Source organism: Lithobates pipiens, unplaced genomic scaffold (assembly GCF_037356315.1).
Source record: "Lithobates pipiens isolate NorthernLeopardFrog02 unplaced genomic scaffold, aLitPip1_a1.2 Scaffold_19, whole genome shotgun sequence".
Lineage (NCBI taxonomy): Eukaryota > Metazoa > Chordata > Amphibia > Anura > Ranidae > Lithobates > Lithobates pipiens.
Window position 1 is genome coordinate 449,882,245 of NW_027507764.1, and position 26,066 is coordinate 449,908,310.

The following is a 26,066-nucleotide window of genomic DNA, read 5'->3' on the forward strand; positions in this document are numbered from 1 at the left end:
ACAAATGGCAAAAATAAAACCTCACAAGTGTTATAATCCTCCCTTACTCTATCCAAAGTGGGGGAAAAAAAAAAAAAAAGTGTTGCCTTTAGTTCTACTTTAAGAAATCCATTTTGACTACCAGTCACTGACCAATTTTACGCTATCAGTCTCTGTGACAGATACATGTGCCAATGCCCATGAACACAGAACTGAAAGACAAGAGTACATGCAGCTTTGCTGGTGCCCTTTTCATTAATAAATGTATTGATGCACACTAACAACATTCACCAAAAAAACTGTGTTGCCAGTATTTATATTGGCAGCAAGTAAAAAATGGGCACATTTCTCCTGCCATTAAATGCCAGTGACAGGAAAAGGTTGCCAGTAAAAAAAAATAGGTCTGCGACGCTCAGAACTGTGCATGAGCAGTTACAGTCCAAAAAAACATCCGAGTGCTTGCTACAATGTGTTCAGGTGGTGCCAGCGGGGAGCGGGTCTGATGAAGGTGATGCCCGAGCCTGCCGTGTGCTGTCATGGTGCAAGGGAGCCGAATGGAGCAGCCAGAGTCTTGTGTGCAGGTCTGCGGGCTGGGAGCAAGACAAACCAAGAGCATGAGTGTCAGTACAGTTGGGACCACCTGGTGTGGAGAGAGACTGTCACGATGACTCAGAAGGGCATGTGTTGTGTCAGCGAGGTGTCATAACCATCTGTGCTGCTGCACACTGCTGTCAGTGTCACTGAGTCACTTTCATGTGCCTGCCCATTCTAATTTCTTGCCCTTCTGAGTCCTGTCCCTGAGCTAATTACTAGATCAAAAATAAAATGTTTTTTGCCCTAATCTCTACCTTAAATTACTTTGCTAATTGCATATTGTACTTGTTTGTAGCCGAAATACTGAACTTTGCACTTAAAACTGTAATGTAATGTTTTTTGTAATGCTTTTGGAAATGCCAGTAAAAATGTGGCTGTGCCAGTAAATTGTGTGTCGTGTCAGTAAATTTCAATCTGGTAGTTTGGCAACACTGCATAAAACCAACAACCCTTATAAAAGACCTACTATAAATTCATGGTGTGTACATGGTGAAAGAAGAATTGCTTCCTCTTGAATAAATTGGGTGCAGCTATAAACTATCTTCTACACACAGACAGCATGTCTCATGATGTTTTTAAGCTTATTAAATCATTTGAACTGTACATTAAAACCAGATAAACATAAAATGCAGTATATAAAAGGCAGCAGATTTGTGGAAGGAAACAAAATCGCTTTAGATGGTGCAGCTTTGCGAAGCATAATCTTCTGTGGAATGTCTTGTATAACAAGCTCAGCAGATTCTTACCTTCTCAGCCAGTTCACTGGCTGTTATACTGGGATCATAGTGGATGGGATCACCAAGATAAGTGCGAAATTTCACTGGAAAACCACCATAAATAGGAACTAAAGGAATTTTAAATTTCTCATATATCCATCGAAAAATTGCTGGTAAATAAGAAAAAAAAAAAAACACCACATGTAACATCTGCAATAATGAAGAATGTGTGATATATTAAAGCATGCAAGGCTCTTGGGTATAATGGCTCAATTTGCTGGAATAAGAGGCTGGACAACCAAGGGGACAATTTCAAGTGGGTTGAGCCACGATTCACTAAAAATAATGGATCAAACTTGGCTTGGGGTAATAAATGAATGGTAACATTTTCAGCAAATAGAATATCAAAGACTTTAGAAATTGTTGAAATCCCTTTACAAATCAACATACTGGGATAGTTCCACCTTGGTTGAACTATGGAAAGCTTTTCTTGCAGCTTTAGGGCTAGTGTACACCGAGATGTGAAATAATTTAATCTCAGATTTAGATCAATTCATACTTTGCATTCATTCCACTATAGAAGTCACTCTGAGTACATGATCCTGAACTGAATCACTAGTCTGTTGTCCATGAGCTTGTTTTAGGGTGGAAGTGACAGCAGAGGAGTTTTAACCAATTCAATGGAGCCAACATGAAGGAGTAATGCCTAGGAGTGATTTATTGCTAAAGCCCATGGATCTCTGAAGTTTTTTAAAGGTACATGGAGCACATCACACGTGGTGGAATGCCTAACTGGAATATTGGTTATGTAAATTATAATAGATTTGAATGCGAGTAGTAGTGGATCTGACGTTTTTTTTAACATTTTTAAAGGGATATTTAATTTAACAATATTAGGTTTTGGGGTTTTTTCCCGGGTATTTTCCACATTCACACATTCATCCTACTAGCCCCTGGATTGCTTTTACAGGCAGCATAAGGCGATGTCCCCCCTCACGCCGACCATCTGCGCCTCCTCATTTCGATCGGGAAGCCAGAGATCTGATCCACTGCTGGTGCCCCATTACCAAAGTTTTCTTTGTTTCAGTTATAAAATGTTGTAAATAAGTACGTTTTCTCCTTCACTGAGGGGCACGGATAGGCAGCGCTGATGGGCAGTCATAGGGCAGCACTGAGAGGTGGCATTGATAGGTGAGCATTAATGGACACCGATACATGGCACTGATGGGCATCACTGATAGGGAGACATCTAGCAGGCATTGGTAATGGGCACTGACTAGCACCATTTGTGGTCACTTATTGGCATATTTTGGGCACTGTCATCCCTGGTGGCCATACCGATACACAGCTTTTCTCGTTTACACTGATCAGCCGTGATTGGACATGGCTGATCACGTGGTAAAGAGCCTATATCAGAGGCTCTTTACCAAGATTGGTGTAGCAGTGTCAGGCTGACACGCCGCACCACAGATCGCTGCACTGCATTCTCTTCATGGGCGTGCGCAGGCAGTTGTCAAGAAAAATGTCATAGGACGTCCAGTCAGGATAACTGACTGGAAGTGGTTAAAGCTCATGCTTTCCAGGGTAAAGGGGATATCTTATAGACCCAAGATGTCTCCATAAAGAGGACCTGTCATGCATTATTTCTATCACAAGAAAGGTTTACATTTCTTGTGATAGGAAAAGATGTGATAAAAAAAAGAAAAATATTATTACTACAATATATAATTATAATAGTAGTAATAATAAAAATAAATGTTTAAAAGCACACCCATCCCCTCGTTCTCAAACGCAGAAGTGAAGGTATACGTAGGTTGTGCTCGCATATGTAAACAATGTTTGCACCACACATGTAAGGTATCGCCAGGAACATTATAGCAAAAGCAATAAATTCTAGCACTAAACCCCTAAAAATAAACATATATAACGTTTGGGGGTTCTGAGTAATTTTCTAGCAAAAAAAGAAAATACATAATTATATTTACATGTAGAAGGGAAATGTCAGAATTTGCCTGGGTGGGAAGTAGTTAAAGAACAGTATGCACACACAAGTGGAGGAAGAGGAGATTTACAATATGCTTGGGGAATAGAGAACGAATACAGTTTTGCATGCTAGAATAATCACTCCTGATGCTAGTTGCAATAAAAGCATCTATTCTCCTAGAATTGGTTTATTATCAGTTCAAGCACAAATACATGCAATTAGGCTACATAAACTGACGCATAATATTATGCCAAAATACTACATCTTACGTAGGCATCCAAGAGACCGGAATCCTTCCCGGACATTTTGTGTAAACATTGGAATGATGGGCTAAAATAAAACAAAAATTGTCATACTTTATTAGAGGAATCAGTTTCAAACACAGAGGAATGTAAAGAGCTTTTATAAAATACTTCCATAATTTATCATGGTCCTGACTAAATAGAACAAATGGTAATTTGTTAGGTCAGATAACTATGGAATCTTGCATATTTATATTTTAGATGTAAAGCTAGAAGTCCCTGAAGTCAAAAAGGTAGATCAATCAGAACAACCAAACAGGAAGTCCTCCCCTATATACCCCTCCTACACAGGAAGTACTGGTGGTCACTGATGTGATACATGTGTTCTTAGAGCATACTTGGAGGTCTGGAACGGTTCTACTGAGAATCAAGGACTTCAATCAGATCCATTCGAAAGAGCTGATAGCCAAAATGGATGGTACACGAGCCTCAGGGGAAGGAGAGAAGATTCCTTGAAGTTTGCCTGCAGTGCAGCCTTACGGCGATGGACCCTGCATGATGGAACCCTGTGCAGTGTTTGTTCTGACCAAGGTGCTTTCCTACAGGGTGCTATACAGGTCCAGGGTAGTGGACCCCACATTAAAAGGTCTTTTATGACAAAGCCCACCATTATGGGTGAAAATTGGACTCCTGTTATGCTCAGAGTCCTGCAGCAGGAATGGTAAGTCTGCAATTTTTTTGCATTTTCTCCTTTTAATCTGGTACCAAATGGATCAAAAGAAAGTATACACTGCTTGGAATAGGGGAGGGAAATGCAAATCTGGTGATTTGCCTGTATTGACAGCTATCAGAATGAAAAGCTGACCTTCAGCTTTTTTGATCCACTTAATGATATGCTCGTACCGCTTAAGGCAGCCATAGGATGGTTCGAATCTCGGTCAGTTCAGTCACCTATGGGCAGGCTGAATGTACCAAAGTCGATTTATTGATTGGATAGCTCAGGGCAGCGCTTGAGCTTGGAGAGGGTAAGTGAAGCTTGGGCACTTTTTTTTCTATTTTGAGAGCATGGGGACTAAAAAATAAAGAAAACCATGTAAGCGATTTTAAAATCATGTGACCTTGGAGTCATTTAGGTAAACTGTACGTGTGTTATTTATTTTTCTTTACTTATCAAAGCGTTCAGTTCACAAAACAAATGCTGCATAGGTGTGCATTTTTTTAAAATTAGTCTATTTTATGAAGCGATATTTTCTTTTCCATAAACTTTTACTTTAGCGCCACCTCAACTGACTTCATATCTGCTCTCATGAAGAGGCACACAACATTTAATGCCAATTTTGAACCAAGCTAAATTTTATGGACACAAAATCTGTCTGCCGGTCAGTCCTTAGGCTGGATTCACGCCTATGCATTTTGCAGATTTGCACTACAAAACGTGTTCCATAGGAAACCATGATAAATGGACTGTAGTGAAAAATGTGAAAAGCACAAAAAATGCAGGTGTGAATCCAGACTTACCCTGGATGCGGGTGGTGGCAGCAGAGGTCAGGTCTTTATGGAGTGCGGAGCTGATGCGGCCATCTTCCAGGGTGGCTTCCCCTGTCCTTAAGCGTGGCAGGCTTGGGAAAAGCTGTTCTGGTGTCCTTTCCTGGAGCAGCTTCCGTGGTGCGTCTCCTCTCTGCTCCTCCCGCTTCTTGATTGGCCAAGAGGAGGATCAGTGTTTCAACAGCAAATGTTCATTCGTTGTTGCAACACACCTGGATGGGCTCCAGGCGCAATGCTCTGTGCCCCAAGCCCACCCTATTTTGAAGTCTATTAGAGACTCTGGCTCTAATCAGGTGCTTCAAAATACACACCCCCTGCCTATCACCGCAATTGTAATTCATGCGTCCGGCATCCTGAAAGGGGCCGGGCGCATGGATAGGGAGGGCATCGGCGGGGTTGGGGGAGCAGTGACCGTGCTCCCACAATGCACAGGCCGCCACTGCCACTTTGATTGTTTTTATGGTGCAGAGAATTGCCTCTGCATTTGAAAACAAACATTGCGTTGCCTTGGCTGGGAATCCAAGATAATAAAATTAAAAAATTTTCTGGCTTTCCAGCCTAGAGACAAAATATGGGGACTTATAGACCCCAGACCTTGCTGTAAAGAGGACCGGTCATGCCCTATTCCCATTACAAGGGATGTTTACATTCCTTGTAATAGGAATAACAGTGATAAAATAAATAAAATTAAATCAAAGGGTCAAAATAGAAAAAAGTAAAATAAACAAAAATAATTAATAGATAAATGTTAAAAAGTGTCCCTGTCCCCACGTGCAGAAGCGAACGTACGTCACGTCCACATATGTAAACGGCGTTCAAACCACACGTGAGGTATCACTGCGAACGTTAGAGCAATAGCAATGATTCTAGCACTAGACCTCTTCTGCAACTCTAAACAGGTAACCTGTAAACATTTTTAAAACGACGCCTATGGGTAGCTTTAAGTACCGAAGTTTGGTGCCATTCCATGAGTGTGTGTGCGCAATTTTAAAGCGTGACATGTTAGGTATCCATTTACTCGGGGAACACCATCTTTCAACATCATACATAATAAAAAAAATTGGGCTAACTCGTTTGAAAAATTGTTGCGCAAAAAACCACCATTTTATTCTCTAGGGTCTCTGCTAAAAAAAACATATATAACATTTGAGGGTTCTAAGTAATTTTATAGCAAAACAATTATGACTTTTACACGTAGGAGAGAAGCGTAAAAATTTACCTGGGTTGCAAGTGGTTAATGAAAAACATGAAATATGGGATACATTTAACTGATCAATGCAATAGACAGTAGATTGCAGTCATATTTAAACTCACCACTTGCGCATCAATTGCAACCTCTGCAAATCCTATACGATTCCCCCACATGATGGTGTAGCTTTCATCACTAAACAAGGCCTCTCGTACCCCTCCTGGGGAAATAGCCAGTAGATGACCATTCCTGAGTGCTTTCACACATTCTTGCTTTGGTCCATGAATGACACTAAATACTTCAAGGAGTGGTTTAAAACCTGAATGAAATAAATAAGATTGCAAATCAAATTACATGAAATAACTAGGGATGAGCTCAGGTGTGTCCGGATACTAGTCTGAACAGTCTCAGCTGTCCCGCCAGGAAGTGGTCATTGCAGACTGCCAATCATAAGTGACGGAGGCATTCCATGCCCCTCATATACATGCCCCTTGTACATCTGCGAATGCAGGACAGGGAATGCTTTGGTCACTTATGATTGGCAGTCTACAGTGACAGCTTCCCGGTGTGATAGCTCAGACAGGTTCCGGCTAGTATCCAAACACACCTGAGCTCATCCCTAGTTATTTCCTGTAAGCTCATCTCTAGTAATATTTTTGAAAACATTATTGCATTTTATTTTTTTTTTTTTTAAGTAATCACATCTTAGATTAGAATCAACATTATTAAAGCTCCTCTTTGTCTGACCCCAAAGCAAGCACTTACTATGGGGGCAGACATGCAGGCTCGATCCCGGGCCAGGCCATATGCGTTCATTAAATTTAAATATCATAGAAATGTACAGATTTTTCAGCTTGCTGGCTAATGGTTTTAAACTCTAAAGAATCCTGAATGAACCAAAATATACTGGTATAATAAACCCAATAAATAATGTATCAATCAATATTAAATTGTACATACAAAAATAAATATAAATTTTCCAGCGTGCTGGTTAATAAATTAATATGAAAAAATATAAAAATAGGGTGAAAGTAGGAATTGGAATAAAAAAAAATATATATATATATTATATATATATATATATATATATATATATATATATATATATATATATATATATATATATATATATATATATATATATATATATATATATATATATATATATATATATATATATATATATATATATATATATATATATATATATATATATATATATATATATATATATATATATATATATAAATGTGATGCCTAAAATAAATGATGCTATGTATGCTAAACTCAATCTATAATCAACAGTGAAACTTTTTTTAAAAATATACTATACTAAAAAATACCCAATGTGCCTGTGACTGTGGTGATGGCGTAACCAAAAACTTTGGTATACAAATTCAATCAAATAACCATAAAGCAAAAACCAAAAAATTCTAATTTGTACAATTGTGAAACACAAGTGAAAAAATGAAATATGAAAAGTGCAACAAATATATACACAGTGTTAGATTTCGAAAAATTCCCAATTGTAGATATGAAAATTGGGAAGAAAATACAAGAAAAATTAGAGATATTAGTCCATAATATAAAAAATGTAAAAAATAAGAAATAGAGATTTAGTCCATAATATAAAAAATGGAAATTAGATAGTGAAAAAAGGAGAGATTTTCTATGTATAGAAGAAGAATGGAGGGAGTAACTTCGCTTATCCATTCGTGTTTATGAATTTTGCTCTCACCAGAAATATGACCCCGTCTGGGGTGGATCAGCCTCCACAGTATAAGCCACTGTGTCGCTTCTTGGGCTGTCTTTGCTGGAATGCTGGGGAGATCCCTCGTTCTTCCGTGGGGATGTTGTACCTCGTATTACATAAGGTAAAGAAGAGGACTTTCCATGGTATAGTATGTTTGCAACTCAGTTTATTTGTAACAACTTAAAAGTACTCACATTTAGTACGATAAAACAGGTATTGTAAAAAAGCGTTCGGAACTTCCGCTCGGCTAGCATGCCGTTTGCACTAAAGGTGTACGTATCTGGCCACGTGGCCAGATACATACACCTTTAGTGCAAACGGCGTGCTAGCCGAGCGGAAGTTCCGAACGCTTTTTTACAATACCTGTTTTATCGTACTAAATGTGAGTACTTTTAAGTTGTTACAAATAAACTGAGTTGCAAACATACTATACCATGGAAAGTCCTCTTCTTTACCTTATGTAATACGAGGTACAACATCCCCACGGAAGAACGAGGGATCTCCCCAGCATTCCAGCAAAGACAGCCCAAGAAGCGACACAGTGGCTTATACTGTGGAGGCTGATCCACCCCAGACGGGGTCATATTTCTGGTGAGAGCAAAATTCATAAACACGAATGGATAAGCGAAGTTACTCCCTCCATTCTTCTTCTATACATAGAAAATCTCTCCTTTTTTCACTATCTAATTTCCATTTTTTATATTATGGACTAAATCTCTATTTCTTATTTTTTACATTTTTTATATTATGGACTAATATCTCTAATTTTTCTTGTATTTTCTTCCCAATTTTCATATCTACAATTGGGAATTTTTCGAAATCTAACACTGTGTATATATTTGTTGCACTTTTCATATTTCATTTTTTCACTTGTGTTTCACAATTGTACAAATTAGAATTTTTTGGTTTTTGCTTTATGGTTATTTGATTGAATTTGTATACCAAAGTTTTTGGTTACGCCATCACCACAGTCACAGGCACATTGGGTATTTTTTAGTATAGTATATTTTTAAAAAAAGTTTCACTGTTGATTATAGATTGAGTTTAGCATACATAGCATCATTTATTTTAGGCATCACATTTATATATATATATATATATATATATATATATATATATATATATATATATATATATATATATATATATATATATATATATATATATATATATATATATATATATATATATATATATATATATATATATATTTTTTTTTTTTTTTATTCCAATTCCTACTTTCACCCTATTTTTATATTTTTTCATATTAATTTATTAACCAGCACGCTGGAAAATTTATATTTATTTTTGTATGTACAATTTAATATTGATTGATACATTATTTATTGGGTTTATTATACCAGTATATTTTGGTTCATTCAGGATTCTTTAGAGTTTAAAACCATTAGCCAGCAAGCTGAAAAATCTGTACATTTCTATGATATTTAAATTTAGTGAGTCCAAAAAGGTATAGCGCCATATCTATTTTTTCTACCTCACTTTTCTTATTGTTCCATCCATTAGGACGGAAACAAAATAGAGGCTGCTCTTACCTACATTACATTATATTATATATACTCTCTGTCAAACAAATTCCATAGCGCGCCCTATCCTTTTATTTTTATTTTCATATGCGTTCATTGACGCACACAGTGCAGCTTGGGGTCACCATCTGCTTGGGAGAGCGGGAAAAGGGGAAAGGAGAGAAGACCAGCAGACGAGCATGACACTGGATCAATACAGGACTCATGTATTTAGGGGTAGCGATGCAAATGGTAAAACATTTTTTACCTTAATTTGGGCAGTGCATTTAGATAAAAAAAATATATACCTTTAGAACCACTTTGAATACCAGGCAGATATTAAAAAAAACAAAGAAGACCTGATTTCAACTTCTTGTAATTTCCTGTACAGCAGAACTTGCATGTACATATGCTGATGAGTAACATGCTGATAGGAGGAGAGAACAAGGGCATGACCTTATGAATCTGCTGCTGCTACATTACTGTCCAATTACAGTCTGGGAGCAGGGAGGTCAACGCAGGTATTGCTTAGTGGTTGTAACGGCAGAAGTTTTTTTTTTATCTTAATGCATTCTACGCATTAAGATAAAAAGCCTTCTGTGTGCAGCAGCCCCCCTATCACTTACCTGAGGTCCCTCCTTGTCCAGCGATGTCCACAAGTGTCTTAGCTGTTCAAGATTCTCCCTCCTGATTGGCTGAGACACAGCAACGGCACCATTGGCTGCCGCTGCTCGCAATTATAGTCAGCTAGCCAATCAGGGGAGAGAGGGAGTGGGGCTGGGTCAGGGCTTTGTGTCTGAATGGACACACGGAGCTGTGACTTGGCTCGGATGCCCCATAGCAATCTGCTTGCTGTGGGGGCACTGAACAAGAGGGAGGGGCCAGGATCACAAAAGAGGGAGCTGAGAAGAGGAGGATCCAGGCTGCTCTGTGCAAAACCACTGCAACAGAGCAGGTAAGTATGACATTTTTTATTTTATTTTTTCCCTATGAAAGTAACAAGACTTTACAAACACTAACTGCAGCAGAGAAAAATCAGGGCTGACTGTTCAGCTGTGAATGGCACTTTGCTTTAAAAAAAAAAAAAAAAAAAAAACTATTTAAGAACTGATGTTTTGTGCCCAGCTAGAACATGTTTTTCAGGCAAACTGGGAGGAATAAAGGAGGAGTTAGGCGATCGCCCAAAGAGGAAAGTGGATTGAGGTCAGTGAGGCATACACAAATATACACAGGTGCTTCAGAAATTTCTGAGCTCCCCTCAAGAGGTACATGTAGGTCAATTCAGAGGTACCATCTAACTACAAAATAATCCAGACAAGCCATCTGTTCAAGTGGCAGGCTGGAAGAATATTTGGGTTCTGCATATTTGCAGTCTATTGCTGGTCTTATGGCTTCTACTAAAGGCCCTATGGTCTCTAGTGACCAGACACACCCTGTAGAAGAGAGAAGTGTATAAACAAAATGAAGAAAATTGTTCTCAATACAGAGGACACTGAAAAACTTGTAGGTGCTATGTGAGCTGTATTGGACATTGTTGATCTTCCAAAAAAACTTACACGATTTAGAAATAATATACTGGAGAACATCAGGTTAAGGTATTCCCAGTTGATTAGAAAAATCACAATCAATCAATTAAGCATAAAGGGACCCTGGGCCTAAATTTTGAGTTCTCCTTTAAAGTAAACTGGCTCTTATTTGCCAATTACATACAGGCATTGTATTACGGGATAGAGGTAATAAGGTAGACCTAGTATCCACCACCAGGAAATGGAGACACGTTTGCAGTAGAAGGCGTTGACCCCTTATGCTGTATGCTACCAGCTGCTGCTTTTATTCCAGCCAAAAGTTTGCTTTAAAGTTACACAATGAACAGGTAATTTGGTTCTTTACCTGCAATAAATGATGTGTGTATATGAAGAGCTACTAAAGGCAGTTATTTCGTGGATCATGCTTAGATGCAGCATGTGATTATTTACCTGGTATTTTGAAGAGAAAGTGGTCCCCGACTGTGTGACACATTCTGCCTTTCAGAAGAATGACCTTCGATACAAAGTAATAGTAGTCTACAGGAAGAGCGCCATGATAGTACACAATTAATGCAGGGCCGCTATCAGGGATCTTTTCCAAACCATGAATTTCATAACCTGCACAGAAAAGAATACAACACAAGCATTAAGGTATTAACAAACCATGCAGCTCTATAAATGCATTATTAATATACGTACCATAAAATGTATGCATTTAAACCACCCAGAGACATAATAAAATTGTTTTTTTTTCCCACAGTTAACATGAAGGGTACCTAAAGAAATTAAAATTTAAAGCTATTGTCGCAACTACTGTTCTGCATGCAACAAAGATTACAACATTCCCTGCCAAGTGAGCATGAGCTTTATGTATTCCCAAGACTGATATATTATTTTAAATTTAATCTAAATGGAGGAATTGAACAAAAAGTTCACGTTTTTTGTCCCCTGGACAAGGCCAGTTTTCATCTGTCATTTTTTCTCATCTTCTTAGCTTTACTTTGAAGTGGTTACAAAGGATTTTTTTTTTAACAAAACATGTCTAGATGTTACGGCACAGAATGGCCCCAAACCTCCCATTCTCGGGTCCCCTGCTGGCACTCCTGGCTCCTCCTATTTGGCTAATGCCCATATAGAAAGTAGCTTCCCATGGGGGCATGTGTGCCCGCTGCCAGCAGCTGCATCCATTGACACACAGTGGGACATGGTGCCCCCCCCCCCCCCTCCCCAATCACTGGCTTTGACTGACAGCAGTGGGAGCCAGTGGCTTCTGCTGCCTCTGTAAAGCCTGTGAGACCCAGAAGTGAGGGGAGAGAAGAGCTGCAGAAGATGTACACAGCGCTGGATCGAATGAAATCTCAGGCAAGTATAAGGAGGAAAGTAGGGGTAAGGGGCCACCAGCGATGCCTAAACATTTTTTACCTTAGGGTGTAGAACCACTAAAGGGTAAAAGGTCTATGGACTGTGCGGATGAACCTGCTGTCTGACTTCAGTTGTCCCACTTCTGAGTTCATTCAAAATTCATTGACAGGAGAATTTGACCTGCAATTGACCTCATTTAAGATACCATTGCATTCCCCTAGATTTATATAGTGAGAAAAGCAGTTCCGATGTAAACAAAAGCCTGTAAACACGGGCCTCGTTTTTACAGTAAAGGTACTATACACAGCCCATTCAGACCTGGCCCTACTAGGAGTTTCCCTTGCATAACTTTGAATTGGATGAAATGCTACTTCTACAGATCTTCATCCACACCTACCTTTCTCACCCTTTTAACCCCATTGAAAAAAATATGGGGTTTCAGGGAACCCCATTACAAAACAGATTTATTTGGAAAAAAAAAATAAAAAATCACAACGTATATTAATAATCAGTGAGAAAACAGCCCCTATTATAGTGGTGGCCAGAATGCTACTCTTCTAGACAGCTAAAGATCATTGGTGCCATGCCTTGGTTCCTCTAGGTGGCATGAGCCACAGAACTATGCAGGCACCGTCAGATAGGTCATTCAGTCACAGCTCAATGATTTCCTATCAACCTATGGAGGAACCCTGGTTGAGAACAACCAATCTACACTATTCACTTGGCCAAACTGATTAGAACTGTAAAGCAGGCAAACTGTCTGAAACGCATCTTCTAAAATGGGCATATGACTGACCTAACAAACCAACAAGAAATGCTCTCTTATGACATTTTAAAGTTGTTTTGAGCAATTATTTTAATCGAGCTTGCAGTAGATGCAAGGTTTTCTTGCTTCCAAACAATGAGAGTTTTTAGCGTGTACCCTCAAGCGTCCCCTGAACTGGCATTTTTTTCTCTTTTGGTAGATATACTAACAAAAATCCAATGGTGGTCTGAAATGTAATTTTTGTTCAAATCCATCTTATAAAATTCTAAACTGAAGAAGATTAGCTTTATGCATTCTTATTTTGAATAAGATTTTAACTACAATACCAAAACTTTTTTGTACTGGAAATCAAACTGACCGCACAGGATCTGCAGCTGCCAGGTGGTGAACATTGCAGTCAGATACAAGAAAAAAAAAAAAAAAAAAAAAAAAAAAAACCCCCATCCAAAAAAATTGGAAATGCAGGGAACCATCAGACTCACATGTGCTGTAATGGTCACCTCCTAGTCAGAAAACAACTAAGGTAGTCATGCATTATTAACCGTAGCAAAAAAAAAATATATATATATATAATAATAATAATAATTTGACATTACACCCCAATGATTTGTAAAAGCTAGAACTACTCAATTTATTTTGTCCAGAAGCTGGGTTAACCCGCAAAACACAGCGACAGATGGAAATTTGGTTTTGTGTATATTAATACCTTTTATTTTGTTTAAACTCTTCTCTATGGATCTTTATACTTGACAGCAGTATAGCTATCTAAGAAGTTTGTTGTGGCATTACCCCAAGCCATGCTATGTTATAGATGTGCTGATGTTTTTTATGATGGTACACGTTTGGCAACTCACAGATTGTCTATTTTGTATAAATAAAAATAAAATTATTTTATGCCCTTCTTTTGCTCTGGGTGCTACGATTGATAATACATGACTGCCACAGTAGTTCTACTGTTTTCTGAACAAGAGGAGACAACAAAAATGTATTTAGGTTTTATATGGCCACTGTCTCAGCTTGCTGTACAGTTTAGGTTGATCATCTTTCAGCTGTAAATTCCTCATGCAGGGAAAGAAATTAAAAAATAAAACAACAATTTTAATACACACACCTCATGAAATTAGAATATCAAAAAGTTAATTTCAGTAATTAAATTCAACCAGTGCAATTCATATTTTACATACAGTGCCTTGCGAAAGTATTTGGCCCCCTTGAACTTTTCAACCTTTTGCCACATTTCAGGCTTCAAACATAAAGATATAACATTTTTATTTTTTGTGAAGAATCACCAACAAGTGGGACACAATTGTGAAGTGGAACGAAATCTATTGGATTTTTGAAACTTTTTTAACTAATAAAAAAATGAAAAGTGGGGCGTGCAAAATTATTCGCCCCCCTTGCGTTAATACTTTGTAGAGCAACCTTTTGCTGCGATTACAGCTGCAAGTCGCTTGGGGTATGTCTCTATCAGTTTTGCACACCGAGAGACAAATTCTTGCCCATTCTTCCTTGCAAAACAGCTCGAGCTCAGTGAGGTTGGATGGAGAGCGTTTGTGAACAGCAGTTTTCAGCTCTTTCCACAGATTCTCGATTGGATTCAGGTCTGGACTTTGACTTGGCCATTCTAACACCTGGATATGTTTATCTGTGAACCATTCCTTTGTAGATTTTGCTGTATGTTTGGGATCATTGTCTTGTTGGAAGATAAATCTCAGTCCCAGTTTCAGGTCTTTTGCAGACTCCAACAGGTTTTCATCCAAAATGGTCCTGTATTTGGCTGCATCCATCTTCCCTTCAATTTTAACCATCTTCCCTGTCACTGCTGAAAAAAAAGCAGGCCCAAACCATGATGTTGCCACCACCATGTTTGACAGTGGGGATGGTGTGTTGAAGGTGATGAGCGGTGTTGCTTTTTTTACGCCAAACATATCGTTTTGCATTGTGGGCAAAAAGTTCAATTTTGGTTTCATCTGACCAGAGCACCTTCTTCCACATGTTTGGTGTGTCTCCCAGGTGGCTTGTGGCAAACTTTAGATGAGACTTTTTATGGATATCTTTGAGAAATGGCTTTCTTCTTGCCACTCTTCCATAAAGGCCAGATTTGTGCAGTGTACGACTGATTGTTGTCCTATGGACAGACTCTCCCACCTCAGCTGTAGTTCTCTGCAGTTCATCCAGAGTTATCATGGGCCTCTTGGCTGCATCTCTGATCAGTCTTCTCCTTGTCTGAGCTGAAAGTTTAGAGGGACAGCCAGGTCTTGGTAGATTTGCAGTGGTCTGATACTCCTTCCATGATCTCTTGCACAGTGCTCCTTGGGATGTTTAAAGCTTGGGAAATCTTTTTGTATCCAAATCCGGCTTTAAACTTCTCCACAACAGTATTACGGACCTGCCTGGTGTGTTCCTTGGTCTTCATGATGCTCTCTGCGCTTTCAACAGAACCCTGAGACTATCACAGAGCAGGTGCATTTATACAGAGACTTGATTATACACAGGTGGATTCTATTTATCACCATCAGTCATTTAGGACAACATTGGATCATTCAGAGATCCTCGCTGAACTTCTGGAGTGAGTTTGCTGCACTGAAAGTAAAGGAGCCGATTAATTTTGCACGCACCACTTTTCAGTTTTTTATTTGCTAAAAAAGTTTAAGTTATCCAATAGATTTCGTTCCACTTCACAATTGTGTCCCACTTGTTGGTGATTCTTCACAAAAATTAAAATTTTATATCTTTATGTTTGAAGCCTGAAATGTGGCAAAAGGTTGAAAAGTTCAAGGGGGCTGAATACTTTCGCAAGGCACTGTATATGCGATACACACAGAGTGATGTATTTCGAGCATTCCTTTCTTTTCATTTAGATGATTATGGCTTACAGCTAGTGAAAACTCAAAATTTAGTATCTCAGAAAATTTGAATATTACATAAGACCAAATAAAAAAAGGATTTTTAATACAGAAATATTGTCTTACTGAAAAGTATGTCCATGTACAGTACAGTATGCACGCAATACTTGGTCAGGGCTCCTTTTGCATGAATTACTGCATCAATGCATTGTGGCATGGAGGCGACCAGCCTGTAGCACAACTGAGGTGTTATGGAGGCCCAGGTTGCTTTGATAGGGGCCTTCAACTCATCTGCATTGTTGGGTCAGTTGTCTCTTATCTTCCTCCTGACAATACCCCACAGATTCTCTGAGGTTTATTTAAGTCAGGTGAGTTTGCTGGCCAATCAAGCAGCGATACCATGATCATTAAACCAGGTATAGGTACATTTGGCAGTGTGGGCAGGTGCCAAGTCCTGCTGGAAAATTAAATCAGCATCTCCAAAAAGTTGGCCAGAGGCGGCTGGTAGAGGGCAGCGCTGACTTTGGACTTGATAAAACACAGTGGACGAACACCAGCAGATGACATGGCTCCCCCAAATCATCACTGACTGCGGAAACTTCACACTGGTCCTCGTGCAACTTGGATTCTGTGCCTCTACACTCTTCCTCCAGACTCTGGGACCTTGATTTCCAAATGAAATGCAAAATTTTGCACAGTCTGTGATGATTTGGGGAGCCATGTCATCTGCTGGTTTTGGTATACTGTGTTTTTATCAAGTCCAAAGTCAGCACAGCCATCTATCAGAAAATTCTAGAATTACTGAAATAAATTAACTTTTTGATGATATTCTAATTTTATGAGGGACACACACACCTTCTGACTCCTCTGTCTCTTAACATGCAAGATGATCTCTGACACGCACCTTGTACACTGTTACCTAAAGCTATCCGTTCATATTTTCTTGTTAATACATCTCAAGGAATAAGCCGCAATATCAGTTTTCTCATACAAGAGCACTGTGTGTGAAACCTGACTTTGTGGATTAAAGCCCAACAAAATAAAATGATTGTACTGATACACAGAGGAGCCTGTATAAGGGCTCCAGGGGGTAACAGAAGTAGCACTTCTAACAATTTTTTACCATGCCATATTGTAGCATGCCCATCCCACAGTGTTGCCAATGTTTTCCGGGCGCCATCCCATATACTGTTGGAATAAGCTTCTTGCAGTTCATTTTTGCGCTTGTATACGTGGAGGAAGAGGATGGAGAGGTAGAGAAAAATGACAATGAGGAAGGGTAGTATGAATACTATTATCAGTGGTGTGAAGACCCACATGAGGTAGTCTAAGTAGTTCAGGTAATCTTCCAAATTCTCAAGTCCTAGCCAATCCTGAAACATCTGCCCCAGGCAGGTCAGGTAGGCAACAGAAGGGCCTGCAATGCATGTCTCGTTTTCAGCTGTCATCTTCAGTGCACAGCCTCAAGCACAAGATCCCCTATAGGTTTGTACATTCCATCCTAAGGCAAAAACCAAAAGTGTAAAGATTAGATTACAACCAAAACACAAACAGCAATAGATTCAGAATGTGAATTCACTTACTTATAATAGATGTGGACTGCTAATGTCCTTAAGTGCATCACCCAGGGGAATCGGACAAAACAGCTGAATTTATTTATGCTTAATGTAACGTTCTGTTTTGATTTTATTTTTAAGATATTTATAAAATGTCTTCAGGGTTATAGGAATTATTCAATGAATACAAGAAATCTCACTTTAATTTTTATTAATGTGCTCCGTTTCTTGGGGGCATCGTACTTGTAGTGCTTTGTCCCATCTTCCTACATGCTGTTTAAGGCCAGCTGTGAGTGAGGTTGAACAGGACAACCACCCAACAATGCAGCTAGCAAGAAGCCCACCCATTATCCTAAAATTAGAAATAATCTTCTTATTTTTGGATAGGTGATAGAATGAGACATAAGAATATCCTCTGTTCTAAGAATGCTTAACTGTGCTATGTACCGATTCGGTTGGAGGACTTTTTGAATGTTTTAGTCCCTTTTCACCATAACCTGTATGGTGATACGGTTTTGCTATAGTAAGACCTAGCCTGATGAGGTAAGCACTATTATCTGAGATACATTTAAAGGCAGAAGGATAGCATTGTGTGGTGCCATTTATGTGTGAAATGTCAGAAGATTTTTGTTGGTTATCGATCATATGGTCGACATCCATTCTATCTATAATTGGCATTAGACTGAGTTCCTGAAAAGCTGAACTTGCAAAACATTTTACAATTAAAATTAATAATAACTAAAATATGGTGGTATGAGCAACTGTTTATACAAGTCTCTTTTCTTAAAGTGGTTGTATAGGGTTTTTTTTTTTTACTTTTACCTACAGGTAAGCCTATAATAAAGACTTACCTGTAGGTAAAAAAAAAAAAAAAATAATAATATCTCCTAAACCTGTATGGTTTAGGAGATATTCCCCTCGCAATGAGGCGCATGCACACAGGGGATTTTCGGCTGAAAGCCTGGCAGACGCTGGACTTTGCGGGAAAGAAATAGTGATGATATCACGGCTCCGGGCACTCATAACGCCGGAGCCGCGATACCCAGAAGACACGCCGAGGGAACATGTCAGCTCCCTCGGCGTGGATCGGGCGAGATGTCGGGGGCTCGTTCTAAGGTAAGTATTTCAGAATGAGCTAGTATGCGGTGCATACTAGCTCATTATGCCTTTTCCCTTGCAGGTCTAAAAAAAATATATATATAAATAAATAAATAAATAAATGTCAGCGGCTTTACTCCCGCTTTAAAAAAAAAAGTAAAATAAAGAAATAAGACTTTACATGGTTCAACCTGTAAATAGCAACTTGTTTGTTCAGAAGTTGCCCAAGTCAATGTGAATGACTGGAAAGGTGAAAGTGGTTCTAAAGTCAGAAGGTTTTTTTTGTTTTTGTTTTATCTTAATGGGTTCTATGCATTAAGATAAAAAGCCTTCTGTGTGCAGCAGCCCCCATGATACTTTCCTGAGCCCCATCTCTGTCCAGCAATGTTGTAAGATTACCTCGGCTGCCTGGGACTCCCCTCCTCATTGGCTGAGACAGCAGCGTGGCGCCACTGGCTCATGCTGCTGTCAAAGGCAGTCAGCCAATGAGGAGAGAAAAGGGGTGGGGCCAGGCCACAGCTCCGTGTCTGAATGGACACCCGGAGCTAAGGCTCAGCTTGGGTGTGCCCATAGCAAGCTGCTTGCTGAGTGGGCACTCAACAAGAGGGAGGGGCCAGGAGAACCAAAGAGGGACCTGAGAAGGAGGAGGATAATAAACAGTGGATTTGCACAGAGCAGGTAAGTATAACAATTTTTTATTTATTTTTTAGCTAAAAATAAACAAGACCTTACAATCACTTTAAATAAAGAAAAATTCTTAACCATACACATTACTAAACTATATACTGTAGTTTTCCTGCAGTTCTCATGTGGCGTTCTGAGAGTACAAGTTTCAGGACAGAACTTCAAATGAACAGCAATTAGTAGTGTTAAAAAAATATCGACCAGTATTAATACCAGTTTTACATAGGTATTTCTAAAATTGCCCATATAACATAAGCTAAAAAAAGATCCTGCTTCTCACACTGGCCCAATGAAAAGGGTTATGTAATGGTAATTTACAACAGCAGACATGATCACAGTATGGCATAAAGCACATGTGAATATGGGTGTTGACCCCAAGGTTCTTGACACAATCTGCAATTTATGCACAGCATATTTGCACCTTATGCACACTTACCTCCCAGGGTGTCCTCCTCTAGTGAGGTGATAGCCAAGCTGTCCCCTTGTCGTCTCGTCAATGCCATCAGCATCTTCTCCCAATCCTTTTTCTGGTCTAAGGTGTTCAGCCGTCTGCTGCCCAAGGATGACATAACATCCTCGTATGCGCACAGAAGTTACTTTGTCTTGCCACCCAAGGCATGTCATAATGTTACACTGAGCTATGCTTGTGTGCACAGCGTACAATTCGAGAAAACAAAAGCTCGCAGGAAGAAAATAACTTTTTATGGCTGAAGAGACACACAACGTCTCAGCCATAACAAATCTACCTACTACCAAATTTGCTAAAACAGTTTTGCTTTTATTTTACACACCATGCAAATTTGCATTTGTCAGCACAAACCATTTCAGCAATCAGAAGATGAAGCTCTCAGCTCCTTTTCACAATTTGCTGCTTTTCCTTACCACTTCTTGGAAAAAGACAGTTATCTACAGAGAGCAATAGCTCAGCCTGAAATTTACACAAGTGAATGAGCCAGAGGAGTGATTCATCCCAGATAGTTTCATCTGAGATGCCAATGATGAACAGCAAGCCTGAAAGAGAAGTAAATGTGTGCACGCCATCTCTTACGACCATAGGGATCTGGGAATCCTTTGTCATGTTTTAAAATGTTTATTTGTAAAACAACAATTGTAAATTTATGGCATAGTAAAAGCAGATATTAAAGTGGTTGTAAACCCCTACAAACCACTTTGACCTTTCACATGGGACGGATCAGTAATGATCCGCCCCATGATGATCCGCTTGCTCAGCGGGGATCGCTCTGTTGTCCCCGCTGAGCCGGCGGATAACAGGGCGGTCCCGGCACACTGTGCAGGGACCGCCCTGCCAGCTCTCCATTCTCCTCTATGGGGGATCGGATGAACACGGACCGTCTGTCCGTGTTCATCCGATCCGCTCTGCAGACGGGTAGAAAAATAGGATTTTCCTCCGTCTGCAGAATTGGACAATTGCGGAGGCGGACCCCATCGGGTGTCTGCGGATGTTCATCCGCAGACACCCGATATCCCATAGGAATGCATGTATGTCCGTATTTCATCCGCAAACGGATGGATGAAATATGGACATAATGTCCGCATGTGTGAAAGGGGCCTAAGCCTAGATTAAGGCTTACCTGTAGGTCCAAGAAATATCTCCTAAACCTACACGGTTTAGGAGATATTTGCCAAAAGACAGGCACCGCTGTCTACGGCGACATGCCGCGACTGGCGTCTCCCGTGCGCAAACTTACCCGAAACCATTATATCACTGTACCTTTAAGTCACTGTACTAGATTTACACATCTATTTCATGTAAATAAATATATATATATATATATATACATATACATATACACACACACACACACACACACACACACACACACATTTTCTTTGTTAGAAGCTAAGTTAATATGTCATATGTGCCAATCTAGTGATTTGTAGCTGCAGATGAATATTGAGGCAATACCTACCAAAGTACACTTAAGAGGCTCATGTGTGCCCAGTCTGAAACTCCATATACAGATAGGTCATTTTCAGTACCAGGGCACAGCACTGCAGCTTTGGGCTAGCATCTCTGGTAGAGGTGACATCACAAGCCAGGATAAAACATATCTAGTGTGAAACAGAAAATTTCGTTTTAAAAACAAAAACAAAAAACCCACATAGGTCAAAATAGAACCAGATCATTTCAGTCCCCAAAACACGTTGGCTTTTCGATTGCCTGCTAGGAAAAAACAAAAGATTTACTAGATGTCAGTAGACTCCCCGCCCCCCTTTACACTCCCCTTGTCAATATGCATATTCTCCTGTGTATTTCTTACACTGAACTTCTGCTATGATCTCTAACATCCAGTGAAAAGACAGGAAAGTAACCACATGACTTCAGCATGCCAAATCATGCTGAGGTGGGGAACATCCAATTCTGGCTGAGCAGCAGAAGAAAGGAGTGGGAGGGAATTAAAAAATAATGCATGTCTCTTAAGCCCCATACACACTGTCAGATTTTCTGCTGATTTTTGTCTTCAGATTTACCAAAACCATGTAATATGAGGTCAAACCTTAGGAGTTTCAATTTGTATGCAATCAGGCAGGCCCTTGTACTACATGGTTTTGGTAAATCTGAAGACAAAAATCAGCAGAAAATCTGACAGTGTGTATGGGGCTTAAGGCTAGTGCACGAGATCTGTAAATCACCCGTCACTCACAGCAAGGGGGAGGATTTGACAAAGTTTTTCCTCTCATTTTGTCAAGTTTTATCTCACTGAACAATAAAAGAGGATTGCTTAGAGATGGAATAACTCTTTGTGGCAAGACTGGGCTCAATTAATAGGAAATCGTATACTCTACAGTATGACATCAAAAAAAATTCGGGTTTACATTTCACTATTACAACAACAAACCAAAAATAGTGCACGGACAGCAACAATGAGGACCCCTCTGGATTGCAGGGCATCAATTTGGAACCATGTGCTAATGACCATTAGTGACACCATAGGTTCAGTTTACAAAGCTAAACACACCAGGATAAAGACACTGCTGTTCAAAAAGTGACATTTAAGCCCCATACACACTATCAGATTTTCTGCGGAGTTTTGTCTTCAGATTTACCAAAACCATATAATGTGAGGTCAAACCTTAGGAGTTTCAATGTATATGCAATCAGGCAGGCCCTTCTACTACATGGTTTTGGTAAATCTGAAGACAAAATTCAGCAGAAAATCTGATAGTGTGTATGGGGCTTTAGGCTTCATTCAGACAGACAAACACCTTTTCTGCATGCAGGCTTCTTTTGGTATTACACTTACACCCATCCTGGGCTGTGTGTAGGCAGCCTATAGAGGTGGATGCAGATGCTGCATGGATACAACCGCATGTCAAATTTTGCAGTGGATGCACAGATGCAGACTGCGTGCATCCACATCCACTGAATTTTGACATGCGACTGTGTCCATCTCTATAGGCTGCCTGTGCATAGCGAAGGAAGTATGTAAGCACAATACCAAATGCAGCTTTGGCTACATAAAGTATTTATTTTTGTGTTAGGCCTCACTCACACTTGCAGCAGCTCTTGCAGCCCCTCTGAATAGTGTTCTGCGTTGGACTGATTTTCATAGGGTGGTTGACAGTTGACACCTCATGGTGTCCTGTGTTAACCCTGAAAACCTGTCCTACCACACTGTAACACTACACATAGTTACAGGTCGGTTGGCCCCATCCCAGACCAGAGAATTTTGTTTCTCCTAGTCAGAGAGTCCTTCAGGTACCCTTTGGCAAACTCCGGATGGGCTGTAATGTGTCTTATACTGAGGAGTGCCTTCCGTATGGCCACTCTACCATACAGCAAACCCATGGTATGTATGTGAGCCACTCAGGCTGCTAGGAAGTGTAGTCCTGTGCCTGTTGCTGTGGGTCATGGCTGGGAAGGAGAACAACCACGCTCCAGACAATGACAGATAAGAGCAGAAGATCTCGGGAGCTGCACATCAGAACAAGACCTGCTGTGTGTAGACAAGTGGTGGTCTCAGCCTGAAACCCCACGAGGACAGGCCCCCATTGCATTTAACTCCACCCACTGGAGCTTACAGGCCCAATTGGTGGAGTGCTGCAGAGATGGTTGTTCTTCTGGAAAGTTCTCCTTTCTCCACAGAGAATGCTGAATCTCTGTCAGAGAGACCATTTGTTCTTGATCACCTTCCTGACTAAGGCCCTCGTCCCATGATTGCTCAGTTTGGCCGGGTGGCCCACTCTGGGAGGAGTCTTGGTGGTTCCAAACTTTTCTATTTACAGATGATGGAGGCCATTGTGCTCATTGGGACCTGCAATGCTGCAGAGATTTTTCTATACCCTTTCCCAGATCTGTGCCTTGATTCAATCCTGTCTCAGAGGTCTACAGACATTTCTTTTGACTTAATGGCTTGGTTTGTGCTCTGACATGCACTGTTAACCATGGGACCTTATATAGACAGGTGTGTGCCTTTCCAAATCATGTCCAATCACCCAAATTAACCACAGATGGACGCCAATCAAGTTGTAGAAACATATCAAGGATGATCAATTGAAACAAGAAGGACCTGGGCTCAATTTTGAGTGTCACGGCAAAGGCTGAGAATACTTATGTACATGAGATTTTTTTTATTTTTAAGAAATTTGCAAAGATTTCAAAACAAACTTCTTTCACATTGTCATTATATGGTATTTTTTTTTTTTATAATTTTGAGGAAAATAATGAACTTAATACATTTTGTAATAAGGCTGTAACTTAACAAAATGTGGAAAAAGTGAAGCGCTGTGAATACTTTCCAGATGCACTGTATTTCTCCTAATGGCCAATGTGAAATGAGCAAAAATCTAACATTATTCCCAGGCACCAGAAGAGGAATAAAGGAGAAACTTTCCAAAACGAGGACTCTTGTTCCGGTGACAATTGTCTGAGAGCGGGTGTCCCTCGCTTTGGGGAATTTTTCTCTACTTTTGTCTCCACTTTCTGTTGTGTTTACAGGACAGGAAGAAGTGAAGGGAAATCTTCCTAATGGGGCACAGAAGACTAAAAAAACTCACAGCAATATATAAAGCATGTGTCCTGCCAAAACGCTCTTTTCTTGGTTTGGATAGAGTAGGAACCCGTCAGATTTTTACCATTATCTGTGGTCCCCATTAGAAAGAATTATTTCTTCTTCTTCTTGTCCTGCTGAAAATGTTTTTTTCTAGACAGGAAATGAGGGGAGTTATCCAACAGCAACAAATACAAAACTAAAAATGTATTAGTATGGTAGGGGAAGGCTAGAACCTCTGGGAGGTTTTTATATCTGTCTATGTTTAATTTAGCGAGTTACCCTGAAACCGTTGTCACCCGGACAGGAAGTGAGGATTGATTTCTCTAACAGAGCACCAGATAGCAGTAGAAATACAGCAGGTGTTTTAATCCATCCACTGTGGGAAAAAAAAATTTACTTGATATATACTTTAATAATACTTTAATAATTCTCTGCTCTATCCAAAAAAACGGTTTGGTTTAGATACACATTAGGCACAAACAAAAATGCACAAATGGACATTCAGCTTGTAAAGTAAGGAAGAACTACTACACGTTTACAGCCGAATTTCAGGATAAGCAAATATTGTCTGAAGACAAGAGACATGTGAATATTACTGGAATCTTGGGGAAAAAAATTACTTTCCCTGGATGCAAACTATTAAGTGAATGGGGGGGGGGGGCAAGGGATTAATGACAGTGTCCCCTCCTATTTTAGAGATAAGCTTAAGCATCCTGAGAATTTAAACATTTTTTATTCTAATCAAGTGCTGGCCGTGTCATTCCCACCACACCTCTTTGCTTACACAAGTTGCAGGGCGGATATGTCCTGACCCACAGCTCATTGGAGTGAAAAAAGAAAGAGTACAAGTCTGGAATTCAGGTAGAAAGGAGATGGGAGGAATCCAGAGCTCATCTCTACTCTGTTTAAGGAACAGCTTGCATTGTGGGAAAGTAATACAGGGAGTTTTGTGAATGGAGGAGAGAGGCGTGAACCTTCACTGTTAGAGCCAAGGCAGTTAAAGTGGTTGTAAACCCCTACATATACTTAGTGAAGCAAGTGGCCTCAGGTAATACACAGAGATGAAACAAATCTAAGTAAGTTGTACTTGTTTATCTGCAGCCTCCTAAAGCACACATTTTACACAGCATCTCTGGACTCCAACAGGTAGGGGTCTGATGTCACACACTGCAGAGCACATACATGGAGCACACTGTAACCCGAGACCTGAATAGAGGGAATGGACACCCCCCCCCTTACCCAAACTCATAGGGAAAAATGCACAGCTGAGACTGTCAACCAGAGGCAGTGTGCTGGAGCTCCCCTCCAACATTAGCTGCCAGAAATGACTTGTGTTGATAGCAGAGCAGGGAGGCAGCAGACAGAAATTAAACTCAGTGCTTTGTATTGACACAAGTGCACACTATAGATCAGTGGTCGCCAACCTTTCGGACCTCTAAATGCACAACTCAGAATCCTGCAGACCACTAACATGAATTTGACATGCCTTATACACACACACACACACACACACACACACACACAATACTCTGGCTCTCTGCCCCCCTCCCCCTGGATCACACTGCTGCCTTATGCAGGCCTAACATGGAGCGAATAACTTTCCTGCAACCACAGGTTGCAGGAAAGATGTTTGCTTGATTCCCCCATCGACATAGACAGTGTTAATGCGGGAATTCCTCCTGCCAGGA

General features: G+C 40.0%; 1 protein-coding gene across 2 annotated transcripts in view; it reads right to left on the minus strand.

The window, feature by feature from the left end:
- The window catches only part of TMEM68 (transmembrane protein 68), a 45,614-nt gene that overhangs the window by 18,006 nt on the left and 1,542 nt on the right, over positions 1 to 26,066 (minus strand). The window contains exons 2-7 of one of the 2 annotated variants that reach the window (XM_077492709.1): positions 21,295 to 21,436; positions 17,149 to 17,526; positions 11,502 to 11,669; positions 6,375 to 6,568; positions 3,543 to 3,603; positions 1,320 to 1,459 (exon numbers count right to left, since the gene is read on the minus strand). In XM_077492709.1, the coding sequence (XP_077348835.1) occupies positions 1,320 to 1,459; positions 3,543 to 3,603; positions 6,375 to 6,568; positions 11,502 to 11,669; positions 17,149 to 17,473 (888 nt within the window). In that variant the 5' untranslated portion in view covers positions 17,474 to 17,526; positions 21,295 to 21,436. The remainder of the gene's footprint in view (positions 1 to 1,319; positions 1,460 to 3,542; positions 3,604 to 6,374; positions 6,569 to 11,501; positions 11,670 to 17,148; positions 17,527 to 21,294; positions 21,437 to 26,066) is intronic. The other variant, XM_077492710.1, reaches the window with a different exon arrangement.